Source organism: Bactrocera tryoni, chromosome 2 (assembly GCF_016617805.1).
Source record: "Bactrocera tryoni isolate S06 chromosome 2, CSIRO_BtryS06_freeze2, whole genome shotgun sequence".
NCBI lineage: Eukaryota > Metazoa > Arthropoda > Insecta > Diptera > Tephritidae > Bactrocera > Bactrocera tryoni.
Window position 1 is genome coordinate 52,207,450 of NC_052500.1, and position 19,494 is coordinate 52,226,943.

Here is a 19,494-nt window from a genome sequence, read left to right on the forward strand (position 1 = left end):
ATTCATTGGGTTTTCCTTACGGGATCGAGTCTGTTCCAACCACTAAATGGGCTAATAATTTGAGTATGTGGTGACAGGAAGGAGACAATGCTACCCTCTCTTTGTAGAAAAATATTTTGGAAACGTTTAATTATTATTATTTTTTTTTTCAAAACAAACAAATTAACTTCTTTTATTATTTTTTGAATAAAGGTGATAATGAAGTTCACAATAGTTTTCACATTAATTCTTGAGGCGGAAAATGTTTATAGAACTTTTTATTTTATTTACTTTTTTTTTAGGATAAAATTAGAGGACTTAGCTTAAAATTATTTTCAATGCTGGGATGATATTATTCTTTTCTCACAGTTGTTACGGAATGGAACTAACATCTTTAATAATTAGAGCATTGGAAAAAAACAAAATCGGTCTGCTAGGTGATCAAATTCCTGTTATTATCCCTCTCAATAACAGGAATTTGATCACCTAGCAGACCGATTTTGTTTTTTTTCCAATGCTCTCGCACAGTGAAATCAAATTACTCTTGAATACTGTTATCGTGTGTGTTATCGTACACTGCACGTCGGTTTTTAATGAACCACTCACATGTCTTTCGAAAACTGCAACCGCAGAGAATTATGTGGAAAAGTCCGATACCGATCTCGTATTGCCAGATTGCCGATTAAACGTGCGCGAGATATCATAAAAATCCCACGGGTCATATATTTACTCTGAATAATATTCAACACAAAAACTCCGTAAGAAGCCGTTCGATACCAAGCAGGGTTTCAGAAAAGTAGGCTCTCTACCGTTTGACTTCTTCAATATAATGGTCTGTCAAAAAAGTATTCCGGTATGTTTATTGAATTTTTTTTTTATTGAAATTGAAATAAATTTTTGATGACTCATGCCCAGCTCTTGACCGATGCTACGGCTGCTATGTACTATGCCGGTCTCTTTCGACCAATTCAGCGATTTTATCGCAATTTTCGACGACCGGCCTTCCGGAGCGTGGCGCATCTTCGACCACCTCTACACCAGAACGAAAACGTTGAAACCATGGTTGTGTGGTGGAAATGGAAACTGTATCGGGTCCATAAACTGCACAAATTTTATTGGCGGCTTGAGATGCATTTTTGCCTTTATCGTAATAGTACTGTAAAATATGCCGTATTTTCTCTTTATTTTTCTCCATGTTTGCGACGCTATAACTCACGAACGACTTAAAAGAAACGACAATCAATCAAACACGTGTTAGCGCGTGAAATGAGCTTTCAAAGAAGGTATAGCGTGATCCGATGCGACGAATAAAACTAGAACTACGCGCTTTCAGCGCCAACTAGCGAAAATACCGAAAGACTTTTTTAACAAACTAATATTTCTGGTAAAAATAATACGTGCTGTAGAGTTAAATAGAGAACGTACAGTCCTGGCCTCAACGACCCCTCAATTTGATCTGCTTTCTCCAAACTGAATACGGCAGCGTAGCCTATGGGTCAGATTGTGAACGAGGACAAGACGAACTATCTCTTGTCATCAAACAAATAGTCATCGCATTCACGACTTGGCTCACACGTCATTGTTGACAATCATAACTTTCAATTTGTCGATAATTTCGCTAAATGGTTATAGGGATCTGCTATCCCAAACACTTTGACCAATTTGACGCTCAATTAAAGAAAAAGCGACTGTTTTTGTCTTGCGCCATTTCTGTTCCCAAACTTGAAGGCCCGAAGTTTGAGTGCAGAAACAAAGTGAGGTCTCCACAGCGGTTTCTTACACAATACATCGGTCAACACGCTTGAAGTAAAGGGATAAATAGATATTAGCGGCTTCTTCAGTAAAAGGCGTTTAACAGCCGCAGAAGTATTCTTTTTATAGATGAAAACATTTCAATGTTTAAAAGGGTTTTAATAAAAAAAACGACAAAATCTACCTAAAAACTTCCGAAGACGCAAATCTTACTGCTGTGATAGTTAGGTGTGAACTCTCTTGTAAAGGTGTTACACATATTCCCTTGTGTGAAAAAGGAGTTAAAACTGGTGCAAAAGTGTACGAGCGGGATTATTTAGAAAGCGCCATAAAGCAGTTACTCAATACTCTTTTCGATGGAAAGCATTGCATTTTCAAGCGATATTCTGCTGAAGCAAAAAGTTTACCAGTTCGATGTTGCTTTAAATTCGGAAATCACTTGTGAGTTCAGAGATTAAACAAGGCGGCAACTAGGGATTATTGCCTAAAGGCTAGGGACAAGTATTTGGAGACGTACATTATGCATCTATTATTCTTGTAAGACCTTGTGGCACTGACAGTCTGTGAGATATAGGATAGCCGCTGCTACATATTCATTTTCAAGAAAGAACATTAAAGTGATATTAAATAGCATGTATTGTTATGCCACATGAACAGTAGGCAGTTATATAGTATTTATCAACTTTAGGTAACCGGTAGAACGCGCTGAGTATACATACAGTTTTTCTATTTTTTCTTATTATCAGATAGAAAAATACTAAAATAAAAACAACAACAACTTAAGTTTATATGTATATAAATAATCAATAGAATTTTAACTTAAAAGCTTTGCTCTCACAGCTCATGACTTTCGGCTTAGCAAGAACAAAACCATTCACTTATTATACGCTACTAATACAACAATAGCAATAACATTGACATTTGTTTGCAGCGCACTCACCTGATTTGTATGCTGACGAGCCAATAATGAAATCCGACAGCAGATACAAAGGACTACGGCCCTTCTGATTGTAAGCATAAATACGCAATTTCAGTGAGTTGTTCTCCTGTGTCATCATTGATGTCAATGTATCGAGATTTTCCAGAGAAAACTGTGGCTCCTCAACGTTTGTCAAATTAAATCTGCAAAATAGATGGAACGGGCAAAATACATAAAATCATAAGCACGGCAAAGCACATAATTATTGTGGTGAAATCGAAATGGGGGAAACGAAATCAAATGGTACAACAACAAAAGAGTGCAGAATGTTATTGTATTCGGCTTATATGTGAGTGACTGCGGATAAAAGCAGCAACAAAACCGTTTACAGTTGGCTTAAGCTTAAGCTAAATTTAAAATGCTCGAAGGCCTCTCAAAGCTGAACACATAAGCTCTTATGCGCATACATGCATACACACATACATGCTTACGCATACGACATGTGTGCCTACTTAGCTGCCCTTTTATGCACCCATTCGATTGCCTTTCATGCGCGTTTCGATTATTTCGCACTTTTGTGTGTTGTGGCACATTTTTGAAATGTTAGAAAGTCATTCGATTAAATGTCATTTAAATTGCCCACATGAAACGGTATATATGTATATGTAAGTATAGATATGTACATGGCGTGCGTAACCACTGACGGTTGCGAGTGTAGGCGTTGTGTGCGTGAGTGTATTGGTATGCGTGCTCGCAGCAAATGCCAACTAAAAATTCGTTTCACACATTTGTGCAAAGATGCTTACGCGTTTACTTATGCATAATCCTTTTTTCGTGCGCCGATTCAGAGACCCACATTCATTGCGCATTATGTGCTTGTTTTCGCAACGACATTTCGCAGCACAATTTTCATTTTAGTTTTCCTTACTCTATTTTGTTGCTGTTTTCATTTGACTTATTTTTTGTTGTTTTTGCGTTACCAGCAATTTAATTTTCATGCTATTCGTACAATTTTCGCTTTAGCAGTTTTGTGTGTCTCCATTTTTGCGCTCTATATACACGTATATACATATGTACTTATATGTATATACATATGTATATATATATATATATATATATGTGTGTATATGTGTGTGCTATATGTGTGTCGGTATATTTACTTGACCTTATTTCTTTGTCAAATATACATATATGACACGTTATACTATATACATACCTACATGCATACATATGTACTAAAGTTGTTCGGCACTATAAATAGAATATCACATGATTCCAATAACGAGTAGAATTCCCGCTTTGAAAAGCAGGCAAATAATTCGTTTGTGTGCACAATGTGGAAAGTGTGTGTGTGCGCGCTAACGGCAAAAAGGTAAGTAATAAAATTGCAAAAGCGCGCGCACACAAACACCCATGCACACAGACGCAGCCGCACACATGAGGCGGCATTAAAATATAAAATGTTGCGTATACGCAGTGGCTAGAGTTGCCAATAGCAATCACACCACCATTCAATCCTTTAAAAATATTGAAATTGGTTTGGCTGCTAGTCTTTGAAATAAAAACGAAATTTGATTAGGTTTCCTTTGTGAAATCCGACGGAATATTTTTCAATATTTAAAATGCAAAATTGAGTATGACACAGAAAAAGCACATTTGAAAAATATTTAAAATCCACGCTGTGCAAAATTAATACAGAAATAATATATTTTTTGAATTTATGTTAATACTCACTGATTAGACTCAGGTTTTAAGGAAGTTAAAGGACTAACGGCGCAATAGACTTTGAAAATATATCTCTCCAAGCAAATTTTTCCCTTTTTTCCAATAATAAAACTTTTCTAAAGACACATCTCTTTTTTTATAATACGGACTATACTTTCCATATATAGGATATATTACAAGGTGTGTTCCAAAGTAGACAGGACTTTAAAACAAACAGAACAAATGATTTTTTCAGCAAAATCAATTTATTTAATTCCCGGCGATCACGGATTTTGATTAACCCACATGTTGATCGTCATTTATGTCCTCACGACCACTTTGAAAACGTTGTGACCCCTTGTGCACTTTGCTACGGGATAGGCAATCATCGTCATAAACTTGTTTCATCAATTGAAATGTTTCGGTAAAAGTTTTACTAATTTTAAAAGAAAATTTAATGTTGGCTCTTTGTTCGAAGCTCATTTACGCACCGATAACACAAACATACTGACACTTAACTTCACTTCCAATCAATGAAATATCATGAAATTCTCCAGTCGACATATATAGTACATATGTAGATGGCGCCACCAGGGGGCGCTAGATTCAAAAAGTCCTGTTTACTTTGGAAAGCTCCTTGAATGAAAGCTTAAACTACCGGACTACCTTCTCGAAACACTCTTTCGTAATTTTCTTACATATAATATAAAAATAAAAATCCTTACCATTCTAACTCAATCAAGAATCTAACAACTTATTAATATAATAAATAGCAGTATTTTCAGTATATTTCAAAAATGTTTCATTATAAAAACAATAACTAAATTTCATGAAAACACAATGAGAAAAATAAATTAATTCCTAAATTTGTCAGAAGTAGGAGTTATCCGTATAAAATCATAGCTAATGTGGTAATGTGTAAGAAACCATTTTTTAATATCGCAATCCACATTATTCAAAATTTTCTCAAAATGCTTTGCGTCAACTTTTGTGACCAAAAACTGACCATTATGTTTTGAAAATTACTTATTTTTAAAGGCGTCAATAATATCTGGCTTATCTGGGTAAGCAAGTGACTTCACATAACCCCACAAAAAATAGTCTAGTTTTCTTAAATAAATTGATTGTTTCATATGCTGTATGGCATATAGCACCATTTTATTGGAACTAAAGGTCTTTTATTTCAAAATCATCCAATGCAGGAACGAAAAGAGCCGCATCAAAAGACATTTGTCATGACTATATAGTGTTCTCCATCGACTCTTATATTACTGCCTGTTTCATTTTTAACAAATATAGACCATGCTGTTTATGTCAGCAGAGGGTTTCGGCAAAGGGAAGATAATGTCCTCTCAACAGATGAAGGCACTAGGGGAAAGCACAACACTGGCCCTTCTTCCAAGGGACGGCGTTACAAAGAGGATTAATTTCACAAAGAATTTTAGAATTACTCTCGGTAAGAAGACGAAGTGGAATGACTCCACGCTTGACATACTGCTGAGACACAGTACTATCCGGTAGTACACTGACGGCTCGAAAACACCGGAAGGCATTGGAGTAGGCATTGCGGGACAGCATACCAAGCTATCCATACAAATGGAACGTTTTCCAAGCATTTTTCAAGCAGAAGTCTTTGCTACAAGTCAGTGCGTAGAACTCAATCTCCACCGCAACTATCGCAACCAGCGCATCGCTATTCTTAGCGACAGTCAAGTGGCACTAAAAGCGATCTCAGCATATCATGTTAAATCGCTTTTAGTAGAGGAGCGCATAGGAAAGCTAAACCGCCTATCAGTGTGCAACTGGGTACACCTATTCTGGGTGCCGGGGCATAAAGGAGTAGCTGGAAAAGTACTAGCCGACGAACTAGCCCGCACTTTTCCAACATGGGCATAGTCTCTTGCGCAAACTGCCGGTTCAGCGACTTGGAACAGGAAAAACCAGCATACCTGATTCTGAATTGTCCAGCAATTTGCAGAAGCAGGCTTAAGATCCTGGGTTCCATCTACATGAACAGGGATCATATCACCTCAGTAGCCACCAGCAGGTTTCTGAAATTATTCAGAATACCGGACCTTGATGACCACATGTGATATAGAAGAAAGAACAATAGACCCTAGGTCGCAGTGCAATACCTTAGTATTAAATATCTATCTTATATTAAAGCCGGCTTCATTTTTGAACAGATATGGACCTGTGGTTCCACCTGCCCATAGCCTTGTTGGTCTCCATCACTCCACGGGCAACAATTTTGTTTGTTAACGTACACATTCAACCAAAGTTGAGCTTTATCACTAAATAAACGCTTCTTGTGAAAATCCATATCGGTCGCCGTCTTGTTTTGGGGCCATTGACCGAACTTGCGATGCGCTTGATGGTCGTTCGTCTTCAATTCTTGCACGAGTTTTATTTTGTAAGCCCGCAATCCAATAGGCTTCCTTAAAGTGCATGGACACAGCTCCAATTGTTGCGCACGATGGAGGATACACTTATTCAGGTATTTTTCGAAACTCTATTCCACAGCAACAAAACCGTTTCCGGTGCGCACTGTGCGCCGACTCCATCCATACCTGGTTGCTCGAACTACCGACACTACTGTGCGTTTATGTCGACCAAATATTGGACGCTGTGCGAACTGAACCATGATTTTGGTAATAATATTGCACAATTTGCAAACGATGTTCCAAAGTACCAGTAAGTACTATATGTTCATTATAAAATTGCAAACTAAACTGGATATAAATTAAGTAACAGCTGGTAAAAGGACCTACTCCGAAAGGAATATTGCCTCATTGAGTGCCATGCGACAAGAAAAACTCCCTTTGCCATGGAAAATATGGAGAAATCAAGTAAGAAAGTTTCATATAACACTAGCTTTTGAACATAGTTTTTAGAATGAATAATTAGAAGTCCTAGTGCTAATAGACTCATAAGCTCTCATTTTAAATATTGTGCGTTAATATTGCTTTATTGCTTTTACATCCTGAATCTTTACAAATAATTTAAAATTATTATTAACTTTCTAAGGAATTCACTAAATATTCAAATGACTTCTCTTCTTACTAAAATTCTTGTGTGAAAATTTTGAGTGGGTGAAAAAGATGATGATAAAATAAGTTGTGACCCTCCAAAAAATTAATGAATTTTTATAAAAGCACATAACTTACTCTGAAAGTTTACAAAGCAATTTAAGGGGGTATTCTGATCTAGAAATTTAAGAAAATCAATTTTTTTTTTATATTTTCAGTTAAACCATTCAAAAATATGTGTACAAGAGGATTTTTCAAAATTCAAATTATTTTCGGAGATATAGGCATTTTTCTGACCCGGCATCCAAACTGGTTCGGCCTTAGATTTAGACTGCAAAAAACTTTACGCGAAACTTTAAACGCGTTTTTCTCAAAACTGACTTTTTCGGAACGATAACCACGATTTCTCAGGTTCTACTGGACCGATTTACTTGAAATTTTTGTGGAGTCTTCTTTATAGGCTTGTCTATGGTTGGAACTAGCCCCATCCCCAAATTTTTATTTTTATTATTTTTAAAAAATTCGAAATATTCAGAAAAAGTGATCCAAAAGGCAGTCGCCATTTGGTGAAAAAAATTGTTCCCACTTTTCCGTAGTTCCGGCCATTGCGACATTATTCTAGATTAATAATCTTTTTTTTTTGGTTTCAGATACGTGGAAATTTTTAGAGACCCCCCACTTCGTCAGCTCATAATTTTTGAAATTTTTAACTTTTTTTTAGTTTTTAAGTTTCTGTACTCTTCTAAAATTAACAAATAATTAATAAAATAATGGACACTAAAAATATTAACTGCCTTTTTTTTACGATACTTTAAAAATTACCTGAAATTCATGCTTGCTTTTTGGAGGCTTTGAAGACATCTTAGAAATTGTAGTTCAGAACAGATATTATCATTTACAATGCATAAATTCATAAACATATGAAAAAAATCTTTACCGAAGAAAAATTGTCTCTAATAAAAAAAAAGTTGAAACAACTGTTACTAAACCTAGTATTTTGGCATCATGAAGTCGTTCTGCTGAAACTCGGAAACCCACATGAGATATTCTCTCTCCATGTGAGTAGAAACGTACAATGCCCAAACCCATAAAAGCAGCCAGCTCGCACATACGTACGAAAAAGGACTCTTAATTCCCGATTACACACACGCATATGCACAAGGCCAGTATACCTTGGCATTTGCATTGAATGTCCATAACCGCCAGGACCCATACAATCAGCCGGAAAGCGAGCAAGGCAACCAGCAGCTGAAATGAACAACCAATCAAACAAATGGTGCGTTCGCCAATCGACCATACGCCAAAGCAACCAGTCAACCCAGCTTCCCTTAATGTCTTTTCAATCATGACCTCAATTTGAATTTGATTATTGTATTTGGCGTCGTACAACCAACACACATACACACACACCCACACACAAACACACGCAATGCCAGCATCAAAGCAGTTGGAAAAGCCAACAGGCGTTCAATACAGAACTGTGCTAAAACCGAATCAACGGTAACTCAAACATAGCCCGAACGTATCGACTTGACTAGGCTTAAATATAGGATGCGCACACACACACACGCGCACGCACTGCCAACAAGGAAAATTGTACCTCAAGCCAAATTGAAGAAAGAATCTGCACGCATACCATGCATCTGCGCATTCATGCAGAAGAGCACATCAATTTCTCTGTACTACTCACCAAGCGTGAGTGTTTTTCCTAGGATATTGGGAGCGAGCGAATTGAAAAAGCATGTGGTGCGTTTTTTCATTTTTTCATCTCTTCAAATACATTTGTGTTTCTTGATAGAAAAATTTATATTATCCAAAATGGTCTCAGAAAGAATGTACATATACATATATGTACATATGTACATATGTATTCAAGTATGTACGTTACATCTAAGTGTTTTACTTAGACAAATCTTGACATACAGTGTTATGAATAATTATTCAGTTTAACAACTATATCTTATTAAAAATATTGAGCAATCTTTGGTATTTACTTATGCAGACGTACATACCACTATAGATAAAAAACTAGTCAGACTCTTTAATCTAAATTTTGCGCGAAAATCCATTTGTCGAAATATTTTTAAGTTGGTATGAGAGGGTCACTGACATCTGTGCCAAATGTCACATCAAAATAATCATTAGTGTGTAGTATACGCTTGCCTTTCTGAAGTACATAAAGTGCATTTCCGCCGATTGTTACGATGAGTGAAATTAATCAACAAAGAAGTTCCATTAAATGTTGTGTACGAAATCAAATTTCTGGTGCCGAAAGGTTCAAAATGTTGGAAAAGGCATTCGGTGATAATTGTTTGTCATGTGTAAGTGTGAGCCGAGGCTGTCAGCAAGTAAAAAATCAAGGTTATGATGATATTTTTCTTTGATTATCGAGGTGTGGTCTCAATTCCTACCGACCGACCAAACTGACAAGAAGGAACACTATTTGAGGGCTTTGTGTCATTTGCAATTCGGAAAACTCAACTGATTCTTCGTGAGACTTTCGCCAAATGTTCAACCAGTATCACTCCGCAACCAGCGCTCTCGTCTGATTTAGCTCCGTGTGACTTATGGGTATCAACACACTCAAACGACCGCTCCGGGGAAACCGACTTGAAGAAATTAAATGTGAATCGCCACGCGCATTGAAGACTATTCAGGGAGTTGACTTTAATAACTGTCTTGAAAATGGAAAAAACGTTGGCACAAGTGTATTGGATCCAAGAGAGAATACTTAGAGGGGGGACGATATAGATTTTGAAGATTAAATTAAGAATTTTCTAACTATGACCAAAGTCTCACTATTTTTTGCTCACAGTAGTATATTAGGAGTATACCATATACGAGTATTATTAAACCATCTTAAGTGATTTTGACAAGCAAAGATTTCAAAATGAAAGTTATTCGGACACAAAGCACTTCCAAGCTAAAGGTCGCCTGATTGTTTTTTTTTTTTTTTTGGATACTGTGAACTGGATATATTGCAAAGTCTTTCAAGAAATCAGGAAAACCGCCGAAGACGGATCACTCTTCACCATGACAATGCAAACTCTTTCATATCGACTGAAACCACTGCATTTTGAGTACCCAAGACATCCGTTTGAAAAGTCATCCACCGTATTAATCCTGACTTCTCACCGAATGCCTGCTTTTTATTTTCGTTCGAAAAAGATAAACCAATAGGTCAGCATTCTTCGATAGCTGAAGTAGCGTTTTATGCGTTCAGAACACAGGTTTTGGAGATACCTCAATCAAAGTGGAAAAAGTTACTCGGAAATTGGTTCAACTAATGCAAACGTATGCAGAGAATATTTTGAAAAAAAAAAAAAACCAATCTTTGATGCATAAAATTTGTTTTTGTTCTCTAATCCGGAATTATCAAAGACAGCATACATATACTAATATATCTTAATTCCAATTCTCAACAAAGGTTACGTTTTCCTGATGATGTCTTCAGTTTTACCACAACCCAGACGCTTACAATACAATGCGTTTTTATAGCGTATTGAAGTGCGAATGGTAGTAAATAATCCTAAATTAAAGTTAATGTTAAAGTCGCAAGCTGACTAGTAAGAAATAAGACCCTTTTATCTCGTAAAAAAAATTAAACCATATTAACTTTGTTTGAAGACCATAGAGGTTTGTTGAAGTCCAAAAGACAACGGAAATCTCTCAATTGACTGTTAAAGTGTGAATATAATAGAAAAGACATATTCTTCTCACTAAAAACAATGAAAGAGTCTCAGAATATAAGATCCTCTGTGTTCAAAGAAATATTGGTTAATAATTATTAAAGGAACTAATCTTCATTCCTTAAAGACATGTATAAGGTAGTGAGAAGCTCCGATTCATAAATAAGATTTATAATCAAAATCAATATTCTTGTACACACAGGGAGACCCAACTTATTGGATAGCTCCGATTCTGTCCTGTTGAATGATTCGAAGTTCTAAGTTTTTTCAGTAATATTGGTAGTCGAAAAAGTCTTTTCGTATTTCTAATCAAACTTTAACTTATTTTCTTTTATATTTATAATAATAAATAAATAAACAAATTTGTGCCATTTTGGTCAACCACTTTTTGCCATTTTTCCGCCAGAGACAGTATTCCAACAGTGTAAATCGAAATTTCAAAATTTGTAGAACGGAAGCAAGCGAGCCATCGTTGTGCGACACGAACTGATACTGCATCGTCTCCGCAATCTTCCCAAGTTTCTTTGGTGGCTTGACTGGCATTCTTCCTTTTTTATACAAAAATTTCAAAATATAGCTATATAGAAATATATTTTCTTCATTATTTTCACTCATTTTGGAACAGATGGAACCTTTTTTCAACTTCCCCGAATATATAGTACCTTTTTGGTGAAGCTTAAAGTCTCATCTTTCCAACAATATATGGTATGACCCAATATGATTGATAGCACTGGAGATATACGACTGCAACGACATCCGTTGACACTATACGAAAAGACTTGTTCGACTACCCAATATTTTGCTCAAAATTGCAAAGAAATATATACGAACGAGTACAAAGCAAAGCAGGAAAGTGTCACATTGTAAGCTCTTACTTGTGTAGCGTGTTGTTAATTCGTGCATGCATACATATGTATGTTCATAGCACAACAGTTACATTACATGTATATGCCGCAGCTTTGTAAGATTTTCAAAATACCATACATAAAATTGTTTATGCAAACACAGTAGGCTCAAATTTAAAAATCCACACAAACAGAAATATGTACACATACACAGAAATATTCACACACTTATCCACAAACATGTTCACTAGACGCACACGCGGGTATAACTTCACCCTTTACCCACACTATGTATTATATTTCTAGCATTGAGACCTGTCCCAACAATGTTGTCATTTATGCATATCCACATGGGTCTATAACGTACATACATATATGATTGTATGTGCGCATCTATGTAAACAAGAACATATAAAAGTCGTAAATTTTTATAGCATTATTTTCTTCATTTCCTCGGGGTTTTGACATTTTTACGACTATATGAAAATAATATGCCTAAAACAAGCAGATAAGGTGTTTGTTGGAAAATCCAGAATTTAAAGAAATCAAAATTTCAAATATTTAGGATATTTTGAATCCATTGGGATTAAGTTAATATGTAAATATACTTGTATTTATATAAAAATATATACTTAAATAAAATCTTCTTGGTTCAAAGTAATAACGTTTGCTTTATTTTTATTTTTGTATATGTGACCTGGTCTACGAAAAGGGAGCTAACGTGCGAAAACTAGTTTTCTGGGAAACAGCTGTTAAAAATAAACAACTCGTTTCGTCAACTAAAAAGTGAAAATTGATTTCTTGACACCTAAGCCCCCTTTCCGTAGACCAGGTCACATATAATAAACTCAATATAAATAGTACTTAGCAAATTACTGCTGACAAATGTCAAAAGTATTCCATTAATAACTCTTAAATTCCAGAAAAAACTATAGCGACAACTATAATCTAATTTTCACTTAGCTAGATAACGCTGAAATAAATGAACCGATGAATGACAATTACTTTTAACTGCGTTATTTACTTATTTAGTCATCTTTCATATCTTATTTGACAGTTTTTAAATTGTGTTGAACTTTTCGAGAAACAAATTTCGCAAATATTAGGTAAATCACCTTATATTATTAAAGTAAACTGCTGACAAAGAGGCTATTAAGGGCAAACCATTCAATAATTTAAAGCAAATGCTAGCTGTCTTTGCCGTCTCTCTAACAGAAATATATAGCACTAAGTTACAACTGACGCAGATTGCATTAAATAAGATGACAAATATAATTTGACAACTGCAGTCGGTTGGCTTTCACTCTGTTCTTCGTATAAATGGTGCAATTAGTTTCTGTATTTAGAAATATTTTTAATGTTTGTCAGAACATAATTTATACAGTCACTTTCACTTACCTTGTTAGTCCTGTGCGGGCAGAGAACATCTCGAGTACGAAAATCTGTGGTAATCCACCATCATAGCCGGGAATGCATTGAATGTCGACACTGACATCCGTGCGATTAACGATGGAGCAATTTGAAACGCCATTGGGCAGGGCTGGAAGAACAAAGAAAATATATAATTATATGAATTAGTCTGGTCAGCCTTCACGCTATACATAGATCTACTGGTAGTTAGTAATGATATAAATATAATAGGTTGTCAAAAAAGTTTTGCGGTATTTTCGCTAGTTGGCGCTAAAAGCGCGTAGTTCTAGTTTTATTCGTCGCATCGGATCATGCTATAACTCTTTGGAAAGCTCATTTCACGCGCTAACACGTGTTTGATTGATTGTTGTTTCTTTTAAGTCGTTAGTGACTTATAGCGTCGCAAACATGGAGCAAAATAAAGAGAAAATACGGCATATTTTACAGTACTACTACGATAAAGGCAAAAATGCATCTCAAGCCGCCAATAAAATTTGTGCAGTTTATGGACCCGATACAGTTTCCATTTCTACCGCACAACGATGGCTTCAACGTTTTCGTTCTGGTGTAGAGGTGGTCGAAGATGCGCCACGCTCCGGAAGGCCTGTCGTCGAAAATTGCGATAAAATCGCTGCATTGGTCGAAAAAGACTGGCATAGTAGCAACAGTAGCATCGGTCAAGAGCTGGGCAAGAGTCATCAAAAATTCATTTCAATTTCAATAAAAAAAAAATCAATAAAAATACGGCAAGACTTTTTTGTCAACCCATTATAATAATTGTAAAACAAAAGATATATATTTGAGAATTTATATTTAATGGTATGAATAAAGGCAGTTGAAAGGTATTACTAAGATTACTTCTCATAGTAATTATTTTGTTAATTGAGTATTTGCAGTATTCATATTTGACTACTACAAATTCATCCCGAAGGTAAAAAATATATGTAAATTTATTAATATCTTGTCATATGTATATATTTACTTCAGAAAGACAAAAGAATCATGACTATAATTCAATAACATAGAGTACAAGATTTTAATACACTATATCGTAAAAGAAGCGACTATCCAGTTAGTTACCCAGTAGCGTTACCAGAGATTTCTGTAAAGTTATCGGGGTTTCTACGAGGCCCAATTGACATTTCTAAACGAAACCCTTGTGCACGTTTGTGCGTTCTTCTCTTTCCTTTGCAAAGACCTTATGAGTTGTAAGCTGTATTATTTTTCACGCTAATTAATTCAATGAACTTGTATTGTAGTTTCGGTAGTCGTGACTTGCTGGAGAACTGCAAGACTTTTGTTTTTCTTTATAAGAAAAACCATCTTTCACTCATGACAGCACGAACTAATGTACGCTTCTGTTAAGCGCAGTTCCAAAAATTAATGTTTGAAAACTGTCGAAATATCTCTTTTTATTTCAGCCATTCTTTCCCTCTTTAGACAGAAGCTCACAAGTGAGCGAATTCACATTACCTTCTGGATTTCTTTAATAATGTTTATACTACGGAATTTTTTACTTACCCGCCAGCACTACTTGAAACAGACAAGGCTGATTTTGTGTACCAACTTCATTGGAAGCCCAACAGGATAGAGTGCCGTAATCCTGAAAACAAAGATGCAGCAAACACAGGAATTTAATAAATAAGGAAAAGTATATATTGTAATATTGATTCATATGGTATTTATAAAAACTAAGTTTTTAGCGATTTTATTTGTTTTCTCTCAAACTACCTTGGAAACTTGACAAAACAAGTTTCCTCAAACTCTAAATTACAATGAGCGTCTAGATTGATATTTTAATATTTTTTAACTGACTTATACATTCACAAATTCCCCCTAAAGACCATAATTTCTGAAATTTCCAAGTTTGATTTTTAAATTTTTGTTACTGAATACTTAAGATTGCATATCAAGAATTACGGTATATTTTATAAAAGCCTTCCATTACTGACATTTTCAAACAACTTCTACCGTTGTTTGCGCGCTTTTAGGCTTTCAACAAAAGAATTGTTTGTCCAAAAGCACTATAGAGACCTAAAACCATTATTCAATCGATCGAATCGTAAGGAAAATGGTACCCCTTTCTCATTCTTTGTAGTATTGGAGCGTTCGTGTCGTCCAGACTCAGCCGTAAAACTTTGAACACGATTCTTTCGAAATCGGTTACTTCGAAGCGGCTTCTCAGTATCATTATCTAGTAAAATGTGAACGATTTTTTGTTTTGTCTTGACAACTAATACTCTCACGCTAAGTTATACTTTTTCATCAACACATAACCGTTGTATGATGAGTAGGTATTAAATAACCATTATCAAATAACTCGTCTTTTGTAATAGAAAAATTTAAATATAACGATTATTTTGGGAAGAAAAAATAAAAACCAAATTTAAGAATCTTTGACATATTTGTCTAGCCTCAAAAAGACAAAAATTTTCTATTTCTATACTACGTATATCCTTCATAATGATGCTAGGTTATTTATACTTTTTTCTATACAAAATTGAATGCTAAGTTTTCGGCCAAAAATGTAAGTATTTTAAAAATACGCCATTTTGTGAAAAAGTGAGGTTAAGCTAAAGTGCATGCGCTTTTATTTTTATTAACAGGCTATGTGAGATATGATCGTTTTTTTTTAATATTCTTAGTTCCTAGAATCTCCATCGCTCATCCAGAACTTTTTAGAAAATTTGAATTCGAAGTTTGGCCCAGTAGCCCTTACTTTGTATCAGAATATCTAGAATTTTTTTAAATGTTTAATAAAAATTTTTGATTCCATTTTCCTTACTTTCAACATATGTAATTTGTAATATAAATCTTTTAATGGTCTTGGACTAGTTTAACCTCTTAAAGGTTGGTGCGCTTCCAAGACGAAATGCAAAACGTTAAATAATTCTTCTCAATATCTTAGGCTCTTAAACAAACAGAGAGGATCTGACTATACTTTTAAGTGGTGGATGTCATTCGAGTGGTGTAGCCTGGATTTCAATTAAATTTTGATATGAGATTGGGACAGTCTTCAAAAAGTTAGGTGTATACAAAATAAAATCTAAGTTATCGTTATCACTGACTAGAATGCCCTCTGTTAATTAAAAATATGCTTTATGAAGAGGCCGTCACATGGTCGAACTTATTCACTTCTACAAAAAAGGTAAAACTTAAATAAATTTATTAGCAACCACCCTTTACTTACCTGGTCCGATATCGGTGTGTACTTGAGCACACTTCTGCTGTCATTTACGCTAAATCGTTCACTGCCAACATCCAATGTTTCACCCGAATTGTTGAACTTCCAACGAAAAGTTCTGCAAGAAATGCGTAAGTGTTTAATAATTTATGAAAAAAGTTAACACAAATTCCCACATGATTCGTCTTGTGCGATAAAATCGTGTTAAATAACTGAAATTAATTGCCGAAATTTGTACAGCAATATCTCAAAAATATTTTATGGCCCCTGTTTAATGTCAAAGTAACACTTCAGCTAATTAATTTATGACATTAGCTAATTATAACAAACTTTAATTTATAAATCACCTAAAGGCAACGGATTGTGCGCCATTAATTATGACAGTCTCTATGACTATAAATGTTTATATGTTAGGACGAGGGCGGTGCGATAAGTAATTGACGATGACGATTTTAAGCTTTTGAAGTGCCTAAACCATCGATTAACTGACTGATTCAATTTGCCTAAAAAAAAATTTTCTGAAGGTCGTCAAATAGGCTTCCGATAACTTTTTCATTCGACACAAATTGGTGGCCGACAATAATTTTTTCAAGATTGTAAAAAAAATGAAGTCATAGTGGACTCAGTCTGGAGCAACCTATGTTTGAGTCAGCAGTTCTTAGCCTCATTCGACCAAATTTTCCATACCGGTGGCGGTGACACGTGAAAACCGGCCCAATAATAGTAAAAGTGCTTGAGTTAGTTAATGTAGATCATAACTTGTGATTCCCCAAAAACGGTAGCCATCCCGTTTCCGGCTGATAGGATAATCAGCGCTTTCTTTTTTGTGCTCTTACTTGCAGAACTCTATCAATATTTCAACTACTCTGAAGAAATTAACTGTAAGCTCCTTTAGATTTTGTTTAACCATCGTCAAACACTGCAGTGATGCGGCCTCAGGCTTAAGAATCTCCAAATCCACTAGCAACGAATGATCGATAATATCTAAGGTCCATGGACGCCCACACTTCCGCAAGCTTTCAAAACTAAACTATTACAACGATCCGCCTCAAAATTTTGTGAATAAACGGCAAGAATGTACTACTAACAACATATTTCTTTCTTACTTCATCATCTTACGCCGAGGCTAAGTACATGTCGGACAGCCCCCGTTTGTAGGTAGAACAAAACGCACATATTTTAGAATATATAGTATGTATGTATGTGTATTAATGCCCTGCAGTGGTAGTTGCCACAATAACTGGAATAGGGGTTAGCATTTGCCGCCGCCCACTATGTAATTTCCCTGGTTCACTACACTCCCCAATCGTACGCAGTGAGTATTTTGACGAATTGCTTAGTTAGGTGTCGCACAGTCCATAAATACTTACACACATAGGTGAACACTTCATTTTGACACTGGGCCCAAAATGTCTACACCCAATTACAAATGATGAATGAGCTCTAGAACTGCCTCATCCAAGCACATTCCGCTTCCTTATACAGATCTTAAATAACAATCGAACTTAGTGAAGTGGTAAGGAGACCCGTCCTTATAGGTAGTGTGGTTGTATGTGGTTGACGCGTTCCTTCTTCCATTCATCCATTCATTCATTCATTCAATTAGAGCTCATAGGTATTTGTGTGCGGCAAAGCAATTGGACAGCGAAAATTAATTACTATTTGTTTCCGGCTATAGCTCTTCGTAGGCGCACCGCACGACAACCCCACTGAAATGCCGGCAAACACAAGCACACATACATTCGCATATCAAATGTGTACACGTGTAAGCTTTAATGAGACAAAGTTTAGTTGGCAACGTAACAAGCAGGAAGTAAAAGTTTCACACTCAACACCCGCACACAGGTGCGATTGTCGCTTCAACAACTGTTTCTGCCGCCTGCCCCGGCACACAAAACAATTCCTCTACACTACGCTATGTGCGACTCCACAATACAAAGCACCAGCATGAGTAAACACAAACAATTTTTGCTAATTTATATGATTGTTGTGCCTACATGCCTGCCTATTTGGCCTGGCAACTCTCTCAATCCTCAATGCTGAACCCCCGTCACAAATCCTACGTAACTCATTCTACTTGTTTCACTCAAAAAGCTGACATTGATGAACGGGTTACACTGTGCTTGATTATACATAGGCATTGTCGATGTGGTTGACGTACACTTACCTGGGGGGCGGATCCGCTTGTATTTCACACGTGACTTCGACAGTTTCATCCTTTGAGGCGCCAATTAGTATGACACGATCCAAATGCTTGCAAACAGGTGTGTCTATGGGAATAAGGAAATTAGAAAGGAAACAAGAAAAAGTTTAACTCAATTAATGAAAGAGCGTGTGTGTCTTATTGCTTAAGATTCAAAGCATGTTTGTCGACGTAATGGCAAGATGTGAGATTTCCAGCTACAAGAGCGTGTTAGATAACGTAGTTGTAATTTGGCAAGTTTTGTATGAGTTACGGAAAGTGCTTTAAGTAGCAAATGCTTATTTGATTAAGTTTTCTTTGATGAAAGCTTAAATGGCGTTCGCTTTAAGCAAACAGCAAAATTGAAAGGGGGAGGTCATGCTTGCGTTGATTCGACTGTAACACTAAATCTTTTCTAAGATTTTCGCGCCTACTCAAAAGCAATTATTTAATCTAGTATTCAGTGCAACAATTATACAATATTTGCTTCCTCCAAATACTGAGCTTTTCGCGTGCACTTCGTTTGTCATCTTTTCCTCTTCAGCAAAAACATTGAGAATACTTTGAAAGAATCCGAACCGTCTTTTGTATTTGGGACATTCTATTTTCATTTGATGCTCTTTAATTCTTAAATTTTTTGCGAATACAACATCAATCAATTTGTCTTCTTTATAGACCGCAACAAAATATTTTTTTTCGATCTACTCGAACGCTATTGGAATGATTTCGCCACCCATGTTTTTGCTTAATCGTCAATGGTCCATGAATTACTGGTGTATACTTTCATTTTTTAATTGTAAC

At 35.7% G+C, this 19,494-nt stretch overlaps 1 protein-coding gene across 2 annotated transcripts in view; it reads right to left on the bottom strand.

The window, feature by feature from the left end:
• The window catches only part of LOC120769367 (neural cell adhesion molecule 1-B), a 138,987-nt gene that overhangs the window by 13,310 nt on the left and 106,183 nt on the right, over positions 1-19,494 (bottom strand). For both annotated transcript variants that reach the window (XM_040096330.1, XM_040096328.1), the window contains exons 11-15: positions 18,679-18,781; positions 16,518-16,629; positions 14,849-14,930; positions 13,316-13,457; positions 2,672-2,853 (exon numbers count right to left, since the gene is read on the bottom strand). In XM_040096330.1, the coding sequence (XP_039952264.1) occupies positions 2,672-2,853; positions 13,316-13,457; positions 14,849-14,930; positions 16,518-16,629; positions 18,679-18,781 (621 nt within the window). The remainder of the gene's footprint in view (positions 1-2,671; positions 2,854-13,315; positions 13,458-14,848; positions 14,931-16,517; positions 16,630-18,678; positions 18,782-19,494) is intronic.